The sequence below is a fragment of the Lactuca virosa genome, chromosome 1 (genome assembly GCF_052849685.1).
Source record: "Lactuca virosa cultivar CGN04683 chromosome 1, Lactuca_virosa_CGN04683_v6, whole genome shotgun sequence".
NCBI classification, from domain to species: domain Eukaryota; kingdom Viridiplantae; phylum Streptophyta; class Magnoliopsida; order Asterales; family Asteraceae; genus Lactuca; species Lactuca virosa.
Genome location: NC_136426.1, coordinates 119,199,772 through 119,221,084, shown reverse-complemented (window position 1 = coordinate 119,221,084; position 21,313 = coordinate 119,199,772). Strand labels below are relative to the sequence as shown.

Genomic DNA, 21,313 nt, shown 5'->3' with positions numbered 1-21,313 from the left:
CTATTCTCAAAAGACTATCCATATAAATTGTGCCGGTGAAGTGCAACCCAAATGGACCATGCCGGGTCGGGTCAAGTACATACCAAATATAGTTATGGACTTAGACATTAATCCAACAATGTTGTGTAGTGAACCAATACTATCTCTTCCAAAAGGCAATGATGACTTCGTAGTATACTGTGTTGCGTCACACCAAGGAATGTGATGTGTATTAATGCAAGGGGATAAGGTCATAGCCTACGCCTCAAGACAACTTAAGTTGTATGACAACAACTACACCACCCATGACCTAGAGTTAGGAGCAATAGTTTTTTCCCTAAAGATCTGGTATCATTACCTCTACGGAACAAAATGTGTGGTATACACAGATCACAAGAGTCTGCATCACATCTTCAATAAGAAAGAACTCAATATGAGGCAGAGAAGATGGTTGGAATTGCTGAACGAATATGATTGTGAAATTCGCTACCACCCAGGAAAGGCTAATGTCATAGCTGACGCTTAGAGCCGTAAGGAACAAGTGAAACCTCGTAGAGTGAAAGCACTTACAATGACTATTCAGTCAAATCTAATCTCCCAGATTAGAAGTGCTCAACTCAAGCCTTTAATGGAAGGAAACGTTAAAGAAGAATGCCTCAGAGGTATGGAAAAACAGCTAGAAGTAAAGAATGATGGAACGAGATATTTCATGAACCAAGTATGGGTTCTGAAATATGGAGGAGTCAAGGAACTAGTATTAGACGAAGCTCATAATACTAGGTATTCCATTCATCTAGGAGTAGACAAGATGTATCTAAACCTAAAGGCCCATTATTGGTGGTCGAACATGAAGGCTGATATTGCGACCTGCGTAAGCAAGTGCCTAACATGTTCGAAGGTCAAGGCTGAACATCAACGACCCTCAGGATTATTACAGAAACAAGATATTCCCGAGTGGAAGTGGGAGTAGATTGCAATGGAATTTGTCACCAAGTTGACAAAGACTACCATAGGTTATGACACTATATGGGTAGTTGTTGATAGATTAACCAAATCTGCCCACTTTATACCTAAAAGAGACGGAAAAGATGGAGAAGATGACCAGAGCATACCTTAAAGAGATTGTCATATTACATGGTGTACCCTTACCCATTATATCTGATAGACAGTAGGTTTACCTCTCGATTCTGGCGGAGCTTGCAGAAATCCCTTGGTACGCGTCTGGATATGAGTACAACTTATCATTCGCAAACTGATGGTCAAAGCGAAAGGACCATTCAAATGATGGAAGACATGATCATAACATGTGTGATAGATTTTGGGAATGCATGGGATACTCACCTACCCTTGGTTGAGTTTTCATACAACAATAGTTATCACACAAGCATCAAAGCAGCGTCGTTCGAAGCACTATATGGTCGGTAATGTCATTCTCCCATTTGTTGGATGGAATTTGGCAACACCCAACTAGCCATGAAGTTCGCAGGGGATACCTTACGAACGGGCCCAAAAATCATCCATGAGACGACATAAAAGATAGTGCAAATAAGGGAATGCATGAAGGCAGCACGTGATCGACAAAAGAGCTACACCGACGTGAGGCGTAAACCCCTAGAATTCCAAGTGAGAGACAGGGAGATGCTCAAAGTATCTCCTTGGGAAGGAGTTATAAGGTTCAGAAGGCGAGTTAAACTAAAACCAAGATACATAGGACCATTCGAGATCCTTGAAAGGATAGGTCCGGTTGCATATCAACTTAGATTACCTCTAGAGCTTAATAACGTGCACGACGTCTTTCATGTGTCAAATCTTAAGAAATGCCTTTCTGAAGATACGCTCGTCATTCCACTTGATGAAATTCAGGTTAACCCTGAGCTGAACTTAATCAAAGAGCCTGTCGAAATAATGGATAGAAAGGTCAAACGAATCAAGCAAAGTCGGATTCCCATAGTTAAGGTACGATGGAACGAGAAGAACAAATGAAGAAAAAGTACCCTCACTTGTTCTAAAAGAAATTCATCGACAAGGTCAAATTTCGGGACGAAATTTCCTAAACAGGGGGGAGACTGTGACAACCCTGAGAAATTTCTTCACCAGTCACGATTAGGAAATAATAGGGAAATAGATGTAATAGAAAGCATTGTAATATTCGATTTTTAAGATAATAAGGATCAGATACGCTATTACATTTATTTGCTAAAAATCGTCCATTAGGCTCTAAAAATTAGTGATCAAAAAGTTGTGATGTTTTTCGATTCGGTTAACATACTTGGATAGTACTTGTTAACATGATCTCAAGGATATAAGATTCGTAAAAATCCGACTCGAAAGGAGAGAGTTATGGATTTTATAAAAAAAAATAGAAATCAACCACGTAGTTAAAATTAATTACGTCAAAACGGTACTTAGAGATTGGTTGAGTTTTGACTAAAAGTGCAAAAAGGAGTTTCGTAGTACTCCTCGAGATATAAAATTTAGGAAAAAGTTTGTCGAAAATGGGATCCATATGAGTAAGTTATGATTTTTATAAAATCATTAACTCTTACCCCTGTTGGGCTCGAAAATGAAAGTCAAAACCGACCAAAACAACATAAATGCTCGGACTATGAGGAGACCTACCAAACTTCTGAAAATTAGATAAATGCTCGGACTGCTGATCCGGAAAAATGGTCATGTTAATCAATCAAATAAAACCCCAATTAATAATTGGGCCATAAACCATAACTACGAAGCTCATTCACTTGTCCAACTCCCAGGGTAAAAGACCATTTTACCCTATCCTCACTTGGCCCAATAACCAAGGCCCAACCTAATGGCTCCAAAAGCCCAATATGACCCAAATTCCTAAATGAGGCCCAAATCCCATTATAGGCCCAAATCTAAGAAGGCCCAAAGCCTAACAATGGCCCAACGTCAGAAAGACAATTGGCCCAACAAGGCCCAAAACCCTAATAGTCCAAATATGGCCCAAATCGCAAAAGTCAACAAAAGTCCACGCTGCTGAGTACGCCCGACATACTCAGACTTACTCCCAGCATACTCCCTCCGTGTCCAGTACGTGCAATGTACGAGCTGGGTACTCCCAACGTACTCTACAATCAACCCAAATCTCCATTAAGTGCTTAATCGGTTAAGCCACTAAGCTAAATTCCCAGATCTGATCCTAAATGATGTCTTAACACGTAAAGTTGGCAACTTTACACCCTTTCATGACTTAATGGGACCCAATACTAAAAAGAACCATAATAATAACCCTAACTCATGCATGGTCCAAGATAACTCATCAGGATTGCATTTTAATGAACAAGGGACCTCAAAAATGCCAAGATCTACCATCCCCAGCTTCTGGAGTAGCTCATATTCTCAAGCATGGCTTAAAGGACCATAAAAAGCACAAAACAAGCCCTAACTAGATCTAAACAAATGAACCATCAAGTTAAGAGCTTTCTACCTCAAATAGCTTGCAAAGTTGATGAAGATTCTGGATCTTCAAGCTCCAAGTCCACTAAAGCTTCACCACCAAGCTTCACCTCCTTCAAAGGATCCAAAAACACCACAAGATCACAACTATGGCTCACAAACACTCAAATGAAGGCTAAGGTTTCGTTCTCAGGGTTTGGAGAGGTGGAGGCTGGTCATAAGAGAGTCTACTGGCAACTTAAGGTGTTTAAGTAGGGCACAAACCCTAAAAATAAGGGTTTGCCCCAGCCGACTGTACGCCCCACGTACCTACACGTACACTCCACGTACGTAGGTGTCTCTGCGATCCGGACCAACGAGCCAGTACGCTCAGCGTACTCGGATAGGGACCAAGTTGGCAAGGATTTTTAGAGTGAAAGGCTTAAAGGAAAAACCTTAAATGCATTGTTACAATTTATATCTCACAACCTCATTTTTCTCATTTCTTTTGCGCACAAATACCCATTTGTGTCCCACTGGTCCTACCGTTTGGTGTACTGACTACAGGTCCAAAAACTTTTCATTGAGTAACAAAATTAAGCTCTTTGTCGATTGCATCTTTCCATTTTGGCCAATCTTTTCTATTTCTGCATTCCTCTATAGATTTAGGTTCAAGATCCTCATTTTCTTCCATAATATCGCGTGCAATATGATGAAAAAATATCGTCGACGTCTGTCTTATTTCGGTTCCATCTTATTCCTATCATGAAATAATTTATTGAGATCTCTTCATTTTCATAATTTTCAGGTACCTCAGTTTCTTTTGTTTTGTCATTGGGCTCTTCTAGGGCTTCATTAATATTTTCAAGAGATTTTGTTTTCTCATTTCGACCATCAATTATATTTGCTTCCTTTCATTTTCGAGGAATTTTATCTTTGGAACCGGCTGGTCTTCCACGATTTAGGCATGCCTTAGATTCATTTGTAGTTGTATTTTTTCCTTATGGGATATCAATTCTAATTGGAGCATTTACAATTGGTATATACATGAGACTTTGTTACTCTCTTAGGGTCAGTAAATGCATCTGACAATTGATTTGCTACATTTTGTAAATGAATTATCTTTTTCATTTCAAGTTCACATTGACTTTAACGAGGATCTAAAACTAAAAGTGATAATTTATTCCAAGAGATTTTATTTTCCAACTTCTTTATCCCCCCCCCCCTAATGTTGGAAAAACATATTCATCAAAATGACAATCGTCAAATCTAGTTATAAATAAATCTCCAGTTGATGGTTCTAAATATTTTACTATAGATGGAGATTCATATCCAACATAAATTCCCATTCTTCTTTGAGGACCCATTTTGTGTGGTGATGTGGAGAAATGGGTACATAAATTGCACATCCAAACGTCCATAGATGGGAAATATTTGGTTCCTGACCGCAAACCAGTTGAATATGGGGGAACTTATGATAAGTAGTTGGCCTGATACGTATAAGTGATGTTGCATGTAAAATTGCAAGTCCCCATGTTGATGTAGGAAGTTTAGAATGCATTAGTAATGGTCTTGCAGTTAATTGAAGGCATTTGATTAACGACTCAGCTAAACCATTTTGTGTATGAACATATGCAACACGATGTTCAATAGTTATCCAAATCGGCATGGGATAATCATTAAAGCCTGTTATGTAAATCTCCAGTATTGTCAAATCAAATTTTCTTAATTGGGTAATCGGGAAAATGTGCCCTTAGGCATATTATTTTTGCAAGTAATCTTGCAAAAGCGAGATTACGACTAGATAACAAGCACACGTGTGACCATCTAGTTGACGTGTCAATTAAAACCATAAAATATCTAAATGGTCCACATGGTGGATGAATTGGTCCACATATATCCCATTGAATTCTTTCTAAGAAACTAGGAGTTTCATACCCAACTTTCTTCAATGATGGACGAGAAATTAATTTTCCTTGACGCCTAGTTCCCGAGTTTAACAAAAGAAAAGAAAAGAAGAGAAAAGAAAGTCTGGAGAGAAAAGAAGATAAAGGAAAGGAAAACAAAATTTTCTTTTATGTTCCCGAGTTGGAGAGAAGTGGAAGGAAAATTATTCATTTTGTTCTTTCTTTTCAAATCCTCCCAAATCAGAAGAAAAGTTAGGAGGGAAAGTGATTCTTCCATTTTTCTCCATTTCCTTCTTTTAATGAAACTCAAGAACACCATTTTTTATGTAACATCCCAAAATTTAAAACTAAAAATTTCATTTTTAATATAAGAAAACACTTCATAACTTTGTTCCAGACATTGAAAACATTTCATTGAAAACAAATATCAGAGTCTAATCCCAAATATCACATAATGCGGAATAATATAGGTGATTGCGCTGCGATCGTCCCGAGCTCCTTATCTGAAAACTGAAGATACCTGAAACCAAAACTGTAAACCGTAAGCACGAAGCTTAAGGAGTTCCCCAAATACCACATACCGTACACATCAACTGGGCCATACATGCCATACATATCAACTGGGCCATACATGCCATTAGGGGTGTTGATCGGGTAATTTTTTCGAGTTTCGGGTAATTCAGGTCGGGTAATTCGGGTTTTTTATGTTAAAAAAAATACACGTTACCCGAACCAAATTAAATTCGGGTAATTCGGGTATCGGGTCGGGTTTGGGTAATTCGGGTATTACCCGAAATATATAATTTTTTTTTGAATTTCACCTGAAAATAAATTTAATGAAATAAATACGTCGTGCTTTATTAGTATTGTTTATATAAACAAACGAGGCATAAACGAAGTTACTCAAGCTTTGAACATTGTGATTTTTTAGTCAATAATACCTAAGATATCAAGTAATTTTTTAACAACTTAATTTAATCTAATAAGATGTTAAAAAAACAAATACTTAAAGATCTTAATTTAAAAGTTTAAAATGTTTAAGATAATTGTAGCCATAAGTTTTGCCATGTTCTGAAGTTTCGTTAAGATAATGAATTTGTTAGTTGCAATAAAAACTATAATCTAGAAAACAGTTAAGTTTTAAAGAGCATGATGATATATAAACACTTACTTTTATTATTGCTAGTGTTATATTGTCATAATAAAAGAGATTCATGTTTTACAATAATGATAGTTAGTTTAAGCGTGATCAAATACCTGCTACAGAGTACAAGCTCTACGAAAAAAAAATTAAAATAATTCGGGTAATTCGGTATACTCGAAACCCAACAAACGTACCCTTTACCCGACCTGAAAAAAATCGGGTTACCCGATTACCCGAAATTTTTTACCCAAAACCCGATTTACCCGACCGGATTTACCCGATACCAGAAAAAATCGGGCGGGTAATTCGGGTATCGGGTATTTTCGACAGGGCTATATGACATACATACTGTGAGCCATACATATTAATCATATATCAAATAAGGTGCTATGTGTCGCGCATAGTCTTGTTGTTATGCCACGGGCCGCCACGTGGTCTTTCTTGCCAAGCCGGGGGCCACCCTTGGTCTTACAGACAAGTGCCAAGAGCCGCCTCCTGGTCTTTCATACAAGTATCACAAAGACAACTAGCATACATACTACTCTACTTAGCTAATGATTATACAGTGTGCCAGGAGCCACCTCCTGGTCTTTCATGCATATTGCCTAGGGCTAACCCCCAGGTCTTCCTATCATACATAATAGCATACTGTGTGCCAGGAGCCACCCCCTGGTCTTTCATACATAGTGCCTAGGGCTAAATCCCCGGGTCTTCCTACCATACATCAACTAAATGGGTCGGCATTGTGGCCGTAGACCCATACAAACAACGAGGAGACTCACCTCACAAGCGGACTGCCGAATCCCGCGAATAAACCCCTCGCTGCTAGCTGGCAGATCCCTGAATAGCTGATCTCTCGACTCCCCGAGCTACCGATCATCATACAACTTAGATAAGTCCGATATTCTTATAACTTAACCATAAATCATCACTGGGGTAGAAGACCATTCCACCACTCACATACTCTTGTCCAAATGCCTTCAAAAGTCAAGCTAGGTCAACCTTGGTCAAAGTCAAAGTCAACGGTCAAAGTCAACGCTCCGAGTTGACTCAACTCGTCGAGTTCCCTCCATGACTCGTCGAGTTCCCATGCTACTCATAGTTGCGAAACCACGAACCAACTCGTCGAGTTCCTTCTGTACATAATCGGGACAACTCACTTCGACTCATCGAGTCCCTCCCTGGACTCGCCGAGTCCCTCAGTCTGTTTGGGCCATCTTAACAGATTAAGCCCCTACACTTCAGATCTGAACCCCAAACTTCGTCTATATGCTGTAAATGACCTCTTAAGGGTAAAGTTTCCAACTTTACCCACTCCTAATCCTTCTTAATGAGTTTAGCTCAAAACCCCAGCTCTTAAGGGCCTAGATCTTGGTCCACAAGCCAACCATACACCAAACTAATGCATCCAAACATAGATCTGGACCCAAACATCTCATAACCATGCAAAGCTCCTGCCTTTTTCCTTCCATACATGGCCTTTTGAGCTAAAGAGGCCAAAAGAACACTCTATTGCTTGTATGGGGACTCCTATGGCATAAAGTTTGCACCTTTATGCCATAACAACCCTTAATGGTTCTAGATCTGAAAATATAAGCCTTTGGGACGTCCATTCTTCACATGCTAGGATACTTGGACCAAAAACCCTCATAAAGTGACAAAGAAGAGATCTAAGTGCATAATGATCACGGTTGGAACTTTCTTACTAGGAAATGATGAGGAGTGCAAGAGGTTTCTGGATCTACTAGTCTCTTCTTGTATCCCCAAGGCTTCTCCTTCTTCTTCAAGCTTCCAAGCACTCAAGAACACTCATAAATGGCTCACAAGCTCATTAAAGACTCTAGGGTTTCGTGGATTAGGTTCTGGACAATGGGGGCTGATAATGAGGCCAAGGGAGGGAGAATAGGATGCTTAAATAGGGTACCAAGTCCCGGATTTAGAGTTTCCCAAACCCAGACCAACTCGTCGAGTTGGTCCTCCAACTCGTCGAGTTGGTCCTCCAACTCGTCGAGTAGGTCGCTTAACTCGCGACCCCAAAATCCACACCTACTCGTCGAGTCATCCCACCGACTCGACGAGTTGCCTTCTTGTCTTGAGGTTTTCCTTTCCTTTCTTGGTCTTCTGGATTTTGGGTGTTACATTTTATTTTCTTATCATTTCTACCCATTTCCTTTCTTTTCCCTCGTTAAGTTGAACTCGGGAACGGGGTGTGAGAGCATGCAACATAAGACAATTCATTAGCTTGAAAAAATCTTATGATTTTTCAATGAATGACCACTTGAAGTTTCAATTATTCTGCGCATCATAATTGAGCTGAGATGGCCCAGCCGGTCATGCCAAACTTTGAAGGTGTTATCATACCTTTTATTTTCAGTAGAATGAGATTCAATCATTCTAATATTTGTATAATACAATCCGGAGGACAATACGAGTAATTTTTCCAAAATACTTTTCTTACCCGATATCATTTTTGTAATATTGAGATACTCTTTATTACCATCCTTAGTTGTTTCAACATGATATCCGTTAGACCGAATATCCTTAAAACTAAATACATTTTTTGGTGATTTGGATGAAAATAATGCATCATCAATTGTAATTATTGTCCCTTGTAGTAATACTATACTCATTCTTCCGGAGCCTTGAATCATTTTTGCACTACCCGTTATTATATTAACATTTTCTTCTCCAATTGATAAGTAAGAAAAATATTTTTAATTATTAAAAATGTTATGTGTTGTTGCACTGTCTTCAAGACATATATCTTCCTCATTTCTTTTGCGAATATTCATATTTCTTTTCAATAAATAAATAAAGCATAAGAAACATTCGACTTAGAGAAATAAAGTCATATTTTATTACTTCAAGAAGATTGTGACGACATCATTTCTCATGACACGAATATGACGTAAAAACATAATAAATGACATGAAACAAAACTACATATTATTCTTTCATCACTATACATAACACCACTTGTCCCTTTTGGGTAAACAAATAAAATCAGAAACATCAAAATATGTCATTTATGGTTGATCTTCGTGAAAATCATTTTGAATAAAATTTGTTTCGATATTTTATTTTTCTTTAGATTTTATAGAAGCTTGATAAAGATCAATAAAATGCTTTGGAGAGCGGCATGTACGAGACTAATGACCGGTCATTCCACATCGGTGACAAATATTTTCAACTTTCTTTTTGCGTTGACCACTTTTATCATTAGGGTGTGGGTTTCTGTTATTTTCCAACTTCTGTGGTTACTTGCAATCTTATTATTGTTGTTACGATAATTAAGACGACCTCCACAGCCTCGATTAGACCCATGGCTATTGTGATTATATGATGTTGCATTCACTTCAATGAATGGATTAGAACTGGTCGGGCGTGATTGGTGATTTTTCATCAATGGTTCATTGTTTGTTTAGCCACACGAAGACATGAGATTAATTTAGATTTAAAAAAAATAAAACTTTTTTCATGGTATTGCTGCTGCAGGAGCATGTTAGTGGCATGAAAAGTAGAGAAAATTTTCTCTATCATGGTTTTCCATAGTGAAAATACTGAAAATGACAAGAGCAATAAGAAGTTAGAGCTCTATGGTAGAGTCGTGTTGATAACGTGTTATAAAATATGAAGCTAAATTAAAGAACAATGTGGGAAATGAGATTGTAAAGAACTTTATTTCATAATTCATCAATTGTGGTAAAAACAACCAAACTTTACAATACATAATACTCACTATTTATACTAGATAAAGAAGATGAAAGACAATGTATGTTACGAATGCTCATTATAATGGTGCATAACTACACTCATAAAACTCATAATAATGTTTGTTATAATGCTCACTAATTATAGAAAGTGATGGGGAATATGGGGAATCCAATAGTAATTCATTAAATAATAATTCATAACAAATAAGTTATTTTTTATATTTATTATTAAATGATTATCTATTTCATAAAAAATAATTTTGTAAGATATTTTTAATTTATAGAATTAAACTTCATAAAAATTGATAATACTTTAAGATATGGATTTGACAAATGTTAAATTTAGCTGAAATACTAGTATATAACTAAAAACTATATATTTTTAAATGATAAACTAATTGCTAGATTATAAAACATTAACGTTTTGGTTTGGTCGAATATTTAATTTTGTAAATTAAGATATTTTTACATATTTTGCAAAATAAAATATTCTTTAGTAGCGTCAAGATCATTTAATAGACTGTTATTAATTATAAAATTTATATCGTAAAACATTATTAACATATACTAGGAAAATACTATTTAGGGGTGTTTGGGATTGTTTTATTTAAAAACCTTATATCACTTATTTGTAAAATTGTTTATTAACTTATACGGTATCAAAACCGAGTTTTAGAAAAAATGTTTGAATTAGTTTATCCGGTATCAAAAGGAAATAAGTTGATAAGTTATTTTTAATGTTTGAAACACTTTTATTTTATGTGTAATAATAAAACAACTTATCAAAAACTCTTTAAATAAGTTAATAAGTAAGTAAAAAGTGACTTATCGAAAACCACATAGTTAAATTAATAATTGTTTATGAAATCTTTTTATTCAAACATTAAAAACTCCATATTACTATTCTATTGTTAAACTGAAATAAGTCAACAAACACATCAAATAAACAATCCAAAACACTGTAGTTATAAGAGGACGAAACAATGTGGCTTTTAATATGCATATACATGAAAACTTCTTTGAAATGGTGTCACAAATATGTAAATAAATTGTAATAAGATTTTTCTATTACTTATACGCTATTGGAAGATGGATCGCTATCCAAATATCCCTATGAGCTTTTTTCGTAGAGACATTGATACGTTCAATCAATTATGAATGTCAAGTGTCTCCTTTTGGGTCATTTTCAAGCACCTTTGGTTGTTTAAGAGGGTCCAATATTTATTCTAATAGGATAGCAATTTCTAAAGTATCTTTATAATTCTTTGAATACAAAATATTGTATAAATTATCTAACATTATGGGAACATGGGATGACATAAGTTTACATAAGTTGCTATGAAATTCTCTAATTTAGTCATACAATATTGGAAGATCGTAAGTATACAATTATTCCTATGAGTTTTTTCTTATAGCTAGACATTGACACTTTTAATTAGGGATAAATTTTTTAACCGAAAAATCAAATCGGAACCGGTTGGAACCGATTAGTGGGATTCGGTCAGATTTTCGGTTTCCCAATCCATCATTTTCAGTTTTCGGTTCTTTTGATTTGGTCGGTTTCGGTACCGAACATTTTCTTAGATAATGCATTTCCTAGTAGAAGCGAACCGGAATCGGAACCGGTTAGTGGTATTCAGTTCAATTCTCAGTTCCCCATTTACTCCTTAACTGCTTTTCGGTTCTCCCGATTCTAGTCCACATCCCTATCTTTAATCAATTATGGACGTCTAGTGTGTCACTTTTTAGGGTCATTTTCAAGCACCTTCAACAATTTTAGGCTCCAATATTCTAATATGAGAAGCATTTCTTTGATGGTTATCTTGTAGACATCGACACCTTTGATTAGTTATGTATTTCTAGTGTGTTCCCAAATTATACTACTAATGGTATATGGGGATACCCCATACATAAAGAACTATACAGTAACACTAAGGAAGGCTCAACCAAATCGGTAAGCCCATGACTAACCATGTCGGTTTCCTTTAGCAGTCCTGAACAACAACACAATCGACAAGGCAATATCTTATATTAAGAAACTATTCAAGCAAGTACCCATGCCATATCCCAGGAAACATGGAAAAGGCATTAATATTATATTAGAGGGTAATACTCTTGCAACCTCCGGACAACATCATAATCTGGTCAAAAGCAATAACCAAGATTCTTTCATCAATATATAGATACCTCGAAAAACGTTGGTAAGGCTAGAACACCTTCATTAACAATTAAGCAATTTCAATATCCGATATCTAACTTACGCATCGGAGAGCAATATCGGGCCAGTCCCTCGATAGTGCTTCCTAATCTAGTGTTAACTTGTTTTGTAAAGTAACTTCCTTTGAAGCACCGTCAAATGAACCATCTAGTGCATCAACCCTCAGTCTATGAAGCTACATAACATCATTGGCGCCATCCAAAATCAATATGCAAGATAAGCAAGCAACTTCTCATCCAATATCAGACTTGCCGTTTAGCCCAATCAATCTAATATCAGGTTTCACCCCGAATGCAATGGCATCGCCAAGCACCACCCTGCCATTTCTAACAATATCTACATAAACAACAACGATCCTCTCTCCGAAAAGTGTGCATCCTGATAAAGTATCGCGTAGGAAATCACAAGTAAAGGCAAGGACAACCAACCAAACAAAATCGGTCATAGTAGAAACAACGAGTAGCTCCAGCATAAGAGAACAAAACACGTCTAAAAGGTCATCTAAGTAAACTCCTCGAGATAATGAGTTAACCATGCAAGTTATATCACCCCTTTTAAAGAAACATTTGGCAACTACCACAATACCAATGCAACATATCGTTCAACCATATATGCAAATACCACCACCATTCCCGTACGCATAATACCAGACATTTTGGCTGCAACAATCCCAACAAGCATACATACCCCCTGCGATTTTTGGAAGCCAACCAATACCACAAATAAAATGGCCACAACAAGCAACAAACAATGACACACCTCCAAAAAGAAACAAAAACACCAACCATTATCGCGTCCTTTGATCGGATAATTCACCCCTCATAAGAAGTATCCAGGAATACCAACTGCCGGTGGGCACGAACTTACCCAAAATTTTGAAATATGACGGATCGGGCGATCTCGACAATCATATCGAAAACTATACATGGACAATTGATGCCTACTACCTAGATCAAAAATAACGGTGTATATTCTTCCCAACCACACTGTCAGGAACGGCAAGTCATTGGTATAAAATCCTACCAGTGGAAAGTATACACGACTTCAACCATCTACGAGAAGAGTTCGTAGGACATTTCATACAACATAGAAAATACACAACGGATTCTTAAGCCATATTAGGATGTAGGAAACGAGCGAATGAATCATTACATTCCTTTGTGTATCTATTCAACAAAGCAACGCTCAACGTTCCAGAATGAGCATACAACATGGTAATTGGTGCTTTCACCTACGGATTATGTCCTGGCGTTTTGTTCAAAAAACTAGTCGGCAAGCCACCTAAGTCCACGTAAGAAATGATGGAAGAGGTTCATCGTTTCATGAAGCAAGAAGAAGCGACGCCCGAAAAAATAAAGAATGATCAAGGGGATATGATGTTCATTAACAAAGACACATGTATGCGATGCGTCAAATCGCCAAACCAAGGATATCAAAGATATGGTAACACCAAGATGTAACGACAAGTCACGTTCCTATAGCAAGGGTGAAACTACTCGCGAACAAGAAGTGGGGGCAGAAATTAAGTGGCAACAATTCCCGAGAGCAAAAAGAACAACAGAGCGAAGCAAGGATACAAGTCGATCAGTAGGGAACATAGAAAATATTGCAAGTTCCATGAATCTACCAGGCATGATACCATCGAGTGTATTATGCTCAAAAGGGAATTAGAAACTAAAATCCAAGTAAGGAAGATAAGTGATCTGGTAAGAGGGCTCCGCTCTAAACAACTGGAGAGTATTGCGCAAGTGGAACTCAAAATCAAGAGTTCAAGAAAGAGCAAGATTTTCATGTTCATACAACAAGATAAATTAGAAGCAATTCATGGTTGGGAGGGAGACACGTTCATATTTGATGAATGGGACTATAATAGAAATAATCATCGAGAAGACAGCTGGTAATCATAGGAGGACTTATAGGGAAAAAGTATGTAAGTGGCATATACATGGATAGTGGCAGCTCTATGGATGTTATTTACACGCACTATTACAAACAACTTCCAAGCCAAATACAAAAGAAGATAGAACCGCCAGATACACACCTGATAAGTTTTGTCGGCCACGGTGTATGGCCAGAAGGTACGATAACCCTGCCACTAATGTTAGTCGATTACAACAATGGTAGGAACGACACCTAAGATATAAGGTTTGTTGTCATTACTGCATAATCACCGTATGATGTTATATTCGAAAGACCCACAATACACAAATTTAGGTTCATTGTCTCCACCATTCATGGAGTGGTCAAATTCAACACGATGTCAGGAGTCAGCACCATCCCAACAAAAAGAAAAGTAGGAATAATAGAACAAAATAAAGATTAATAAAGTGAATAGAATGACCAACGAGTTATCCTACATTTACGATTTGGGCAGCCGTTAAAATTTGATCAGGAGAATGTATTGAGCAATAAAGATGATAAAAACGAAGAAGAGAAAAAGCTAGAAAAAATGAGAGAAAATTGGGTGGATGATGGAAACCTAGAACAAGTAATTGAAATGTTAGCAAAAACCACTATGTTCCTAATCTTGGAGCAAGAGGTCTTAGTCACCGTAGGAGAATTCACTTAGGCAATGAAGGTAATTGCTAATAGCAAAGGCGTTGCTTGCTACACACCCAAATTTAAGCAAGAAATGGTAGCATGGATTCGAACTAAGCCAAGAGGGTTATAAATTTTTCTTGATAAAAGAAAGTAGGAGAAAAATTCGGAAGACGAAGAAGAAAATAAATCTAGGACCGGATGAAATCAACGCAAACATAAGCTGACCACCAATGCCAAGAGTCTACGATTTATTTACGACATAAAAACAAAGAAAGATACGAAGAAGGTTGTTCCATCCACAAGACAACACCAACAAAGTTTGAACGCATTTATCATCGTGCATGGGGCAGGAAGAAATGACATACCGAAAGAACGGACAAACTGGCGAGCTATTAATAAAAATGAAAAGTAGGGATTATAATAAGGTACATGTAACACCCATTCCAGGTATGTTTCTTCTGGGAGTTATATCATTTTAGATTCTCAGAATGTGGGATTTTATTTACCACGATATGGTGGTGGAGGAGCACCACGACGTGGTCATAACAGAAAAGAAATGCACATCTTGTATCCACCACGACGTGGAAAGGCCATGGCCACGACGTGGCAGGGACTGGAGTGCAAAACCCTAATTCTCGGGCCTAGGGCCCTATTTAAGGGATGTGGTGGCTAGATTTTGTCCATCATTAGCCTCCTTCACTCCCCAAAGTCCAGAAACCAACCCTAGCCTCCTTATAATCATCTTGAAGCTCATTTGTGGTGTTTGGTGGCTTTGAAGAAGGAAGAGAGGTGCTTTAAGTGCAAGGATTCAAAAAGCAAGCTCTTCAATACCTTTTTATGCATATTCCGGACCTTTGTAAGTCCACAAGCTCATATATTTTTGTCCAACCTTCCTAGATCTAGGTTTTGAAGCATATTTCTTCATGTTTGTGTTGCTTTGAGTGGATGGATCCAATAAAGTTGGAAACTTTATGGATCCTTGAGATCCTAATGTGGTCATATACTCCATATATGAAGTTGTATAAAGTTTTAGTACATGCATGGTGTTTTTGACCTCATTATTCTCTTTTAACCTAACTTGAGTGCATGAAATGCATTGGACATGCATGTCCACAAAGAAAATATTGTTATGATGCTTATGAGTGTTAGGAGGCTTTCTGGAAAGTATGAGTATGAGGCTTAATGGATTAAGGGTTTAATCTATTAAGATATCCAATTCAGATCCCACGATGTGGTGGTATGCTCACTGCGACGTGGTGGTGAGATTTCTCGTGACTCTTTTGTCGTGAAGCTACCACAACGTGGTCTATGGTTAGCCATGATGTGGCAGCCAACTAAGGTTGAATTTGACCGTTGACTTTTAACCAGGTTGAATTTTTGGTCAACTTGAGGATTTTAGGTTGTAGATCAAGGATTTTCCTCTAATTGATGTATAGGTGGTGCGTAGTACCAGTCCTTACTTCTGTGTAAGATGTAGTATTTTTCTGATCATCTGTGAGGTGAATTTTCTCACTATACTTTGTACTGCAGTATATATCCTTTGTATGTTAGGACCTTGATATGTTGTAATGATCTGTTAGACAGTTAGATCTGTTATCATTACATGTGTGCTTGTTATTTTTATTTTCATGTGTCAACATATTGTGGTTGGGTTGAGGTGGTCCAACTATGTGTTGATGATCAAAAGGCCCGGGCGGTCCAGTTTATTACTCTAGGCCCAAGGGGAGCAGTCTAGCTTGATATTGTAGGCTCCAGAGAGCGGTCTATCTTTGTTCTAAAGTCTCATAGGGTGGTCCAACTTTATATTGAAGGCACATCTGGCGGTCCTATACACACACATCAAAAGTTTTATGATTCAAGATTCCGTATTGTTTTTCTTATAACTTTGATTTTTAATTGTGGTTTATGAACAAATGGTTTTGACTTGTTAGGACAATCTAACGGAGCAGGAACAACATTTTTAATCTTAATTATGCAAATATGTATAATTAAGATACGAGTGATTATGTCCTTAATCATTGAAGTGACAGTTAATTGGTAAAAATATCGTGTATACAACAGTTATCTTAAACAGGTAGCTCGGTCAGCCGACTACTTTTTTTTGTCATAGCAACATATTGGCCATGGCTACCTGGATAGCCAAATATGAAACAATTATTCTTAAACAAGTTTCTCATCATCCGACTACTTAAAAATTTCTTGGTCATTGAAACATATTGACCATGGCAACCAGGTTAGCCAAATATGCAACAATTATTCTTAAACAAGTAGTTCGGTTAGCCGACTATTCAAAACTTTATTGGTCATAGCAGCATATTAACCATGGCTACCCAGATAGAAAATATGCAACAATTATTCTTAAAAACATAGCTCGATCAGCCGATTACTTAAATTCTTTTGGTCATAGAAACATATTGACCATGGTACCCGGATAGCCAAGTGTGAAACGATTACCCATAAAAGGTAGCTCGGTCAGCTAACTACTTAGATATTTTGGTCACAATAATATATTAACCACAACTACTAGGTCAACCAAATACGCAACATTTATAGCCTAGCCAATCGAATAACCATGAATTTTAGATAGAGAATATCAATAAAAATGCAAACACTATAGATTTCCGAGTATTTTGGCTCGCCAACTATTTGGCGGGTGATATTCGTACAACAATCGAAGACATTCAACAAGCTAGATTACTCTCCAAGAAGTTAGGCCTGTAAAATACTGAGAGGATTTGACCAGAAACCTAGAAACACATCTTAGCAAGAACATGACAATTATGCCAATCACTTAAAAAGACTTAGTCTCCAACAACCAGCAAGTCAACATATTCAGCAACCCACATAAACAAACAACGTAAAATCAAAAGGGGCAATCCAAGCAGATGGGAGAAACAAATAATCATCACAATGACAAAAAGATCATGGATACCAAGAGAGATGTTCAAGAAATTAGATAATACTGAGAAACACCAAAATTCAACAATATAACAACAAGAATCAAAAGACAATCTAGCGACCCGCAAAGGGAAACCAATATCCACAAATTATAAAGACCAACAAAACAATTGTTAAAACCATACCAATACCATCTAATGGCCACCATCTCTCAAACATTCTCACCACCACCACCACTCATAGATGCATCATCTCCGGTACGACTTGACATAAAAGACTTAAGATCAACAACCGAACCCACCGGGAAGCCAAGCTCCGACAATAAATCTCCACACAACAAGGTACAAAAGGCATCTTTCATTCGTTGTAGACGTGTGGGATCATAAAATGGAACCTTGGTCTTAGCAAGACCTAGGGAATGCTCTTCGTTCACCAGCTGATAACCCTGCCTTTTCCCAAACTCAGTGCATATCAACTCAAGTGCCCGATTCACATCACAAAAGGAAGAATCATCGAAAACCCTATCAACCACCTTGCATATACCCTTGAATAACACCCATCTCATATCTTCCTCCAGTATTTGAACCTAACTGATCAAACCAGTCACGCTTACTTAATGGTCGGTATTCTTCAACACTAACTCCTCGATATCACTTTTAAGCTTCCGGACACCCAATTATAGAATGGCTACTTTGTCAATGTAACCAACTCTCTCCAACTCCAACGAAGCCACCTTACCCTGCAAGAGCAACATCTCTTCTTCCAAATGACAATTATCAGCTACCTTACTCTCCAATATCACTTTCTCCTCCTTCAACAACCTTACTTCACCTTTCAAAGCCTCTAACTCCGACTTAGGAACTGTAGGAGCACTCGAGCTCGCTCCATCTAGCTCAACAACTCTTTTGGAAATATGCACAAATTTATCCTAGAACAAGTTAAAATTTCAAGATATACTTGGGGAAGGAATGATAAATGGCTTAACAATATTAGCTACCACATTAAACTCATCTCGTAAATCATGATTTTCATGGTGTAACTCTGCATTTTCATCGCACCGGTTCATAATCTCACTTCCCACGGCTAGATTTTCGACAAGATTAACTTTAAAAATGTCCTGGATATTTTCTCGGTGTCTACTGCCCAAACAAATCTGAGTCCTGGGAGAGGAAAAATTCTCAAAAAAACGACATTGCGACTTTTGGATTCAAGAAACTTTGATTCTGACGATACCCCCAAACGGGCCATAAACGAGACCTTTAGGATGAGGAACGTTTGAATATAAAGTACGAATCATAGTGTTTAAACGATCAATGTAAGATGAAGTCATGTTCATCGCAATGATACTTGTGAATAAGTGAAAAACAGTATGATCCAGAGAATAGGATTGCTTTATAACGCCATCGGAACTGCTACTCTCTCCACCAGATACAACCATAGCAAAAGCAGTTGAGGCCACTACTCCCCTAGCACTTTCTAAGGAACCAAACAAGTATCATTAACATCTTCATCACCAACAACTATCTTGAAAGTACCACCACTTGGGGGATCACTGTTACCGCCCACATTAGAATCATATGAATCACAAATATGAATAGAATAATGAGACTTTTCACCATCTTCATCATCATTATCCTCATTGTTACCTTCTTCCCCGTCACCACTCATGTTATCATCTAGATAGGCAACTCAAAATCATCAAAAGAAATATCCTTATCATAAATCTTTCCCTCAACAAATCCCCACAAGAGAAAGGGGACTCGGCCACCATCTGCACAACAATGCAAGAACGAAACATTCAAGTGATTGACCAAAAATGAAACCCCAAGCACAAATAGTTAAGAAAAAAGGAAAGAAGTAAAGGGAAAACTTATTCCTCGAACATACAAAGCAAAAATAACCCCCATACGATTCCATTGTGGACTAATGCCCACTTGCCCGAACACTGATTCAGGAAATTTTTTCATTGACACACCCAACCTAGAGATTTTGGATGTGTCTTTCCCAAGATTGGGTGTCTTGTCAAGTTTTTCGTCTTCAATAGTGCCACGAGAAAGAAAAACCTTTGGATAAGCAAACTGTGAAGCATCTAGCCAGATAAAATCATTCTTCATTCTTTTAACGGATTTTGAGAGACTGTTTATATAGCTTTTCCCCCCAGAATGAAAATAGAACCAAGAACCACTACTACATATGTGAAAGAAGTATTAAAACAAATACACCAATGGTACAACGAGAGAGGCATGACACAAAACCTCAAAACAAATTATTTTGGATATGGAATTCAACTTTAGTTGGCATCTATGAATCTTATAAGCCTTGATTGCTTGTCTAAAGAATGATGAAGGATGAACCCTCAAACCTATTTTATAATAATAAAAATAAAACCCTATCTTACCTGGAGGTAGATGGTCAGTAGTGGCACCCGCACCGAGAATCGTAGCATCGTATTCTTCAAAAAGGTGATACTTTTGAGAAATTTGAACGAGTCGATCACGAGAAACTATAGAGTGCAAAATAGGCATGGAAAATTGAGACATTTTTCTTAGAATAAACAATGTTACAATGGGACACTGAAGCAATTAAGATAAGATATAAAGAAAAAACTGATGGGATGGATATTAATAAGAGAAAAAAGACGGGAGTGCATATTCCTGGTACATCAGTTGCCGCAGCGGTTGCACGAGTGCAAAGATGTGTATAACCTATGATGGACGGTTCCTTTTATGGATTAACTGAAGGCTATTTAAAGCCTAACTATTAAAACCTGTTGAGTACCAACCTTTAACAATTGGGATGGAGGGATTAAAGGTGTATGCGGGTAGCCCATACATAAAGAAGTATACGGTGGCACTAAGGAAGGCTCAACCAAGCCTGTAATCCCATGACTAACCAGAACGGTTTCCTTTAGCAGGACATAACAACTACACAAGCGACAAGGCAATATCTAATATCAATAAATTATTCAAGCAAGTACCCATGCCATATTTCGGGAAACATGAATATAACGTCGTTAGTTTTACCCAATTTTTTTTATTTTTAAACACTTTTTAACAGAATACGTTAGCAGAAGACTTGGTTATTTAAAACTCATGTTTTAAACAAACCACACATTACCATCTTTCAAAAACAACCCAATTAAATTTGTTTAAGTTTATGAAAACCATTATTGAACAAAAAGTAACAACAAAAACATGTCCAAGTGGTATCGGCTAAATATAAACATACTACCCAAAGATAAATGTCCCCAACCTCACCAATCCAAGCTCCTAAGCTACCTGTACCGAGCACATGGGACAAAGAACAAGAAACAAGTGGCAACCCCTACTGAGTGAGTTAATACAAGTTATATATAGTCGTAGGGAAAACGTAAATTTCCCAAACGGGTCAACAATTCAGTTTATGACATAACAACATTAGACAACAATACTCCTTACTCACATATACAATACATATAACAACAAATTCATCACATACCACTAAATCATAACATATCACCAATAGCATAACTGTA

At 37.3% G+C, this 21,313-nt stretch overlaps 1 protein-coding gene across 1 annotated transcript; it reads left to right on the top strand.

Annotated features, from left to right (window-relative positions):
- The first annotated feature begins 550 nt into the window (after positions 1–550).
- Positions 551–949, top strand: LOC145119707 (uncharacterized). The gene has a single exon (XM_079055419.1). The coding sequence runs from the start codon at positions 551–553 to the stop codon at positions 947–949; it is 399 nt and encodes a 132-aa protein (XP_078911545.1).
- The last annotated feature ends 20,364 nt before the right edge of the window (positions 950–21,313 follow it).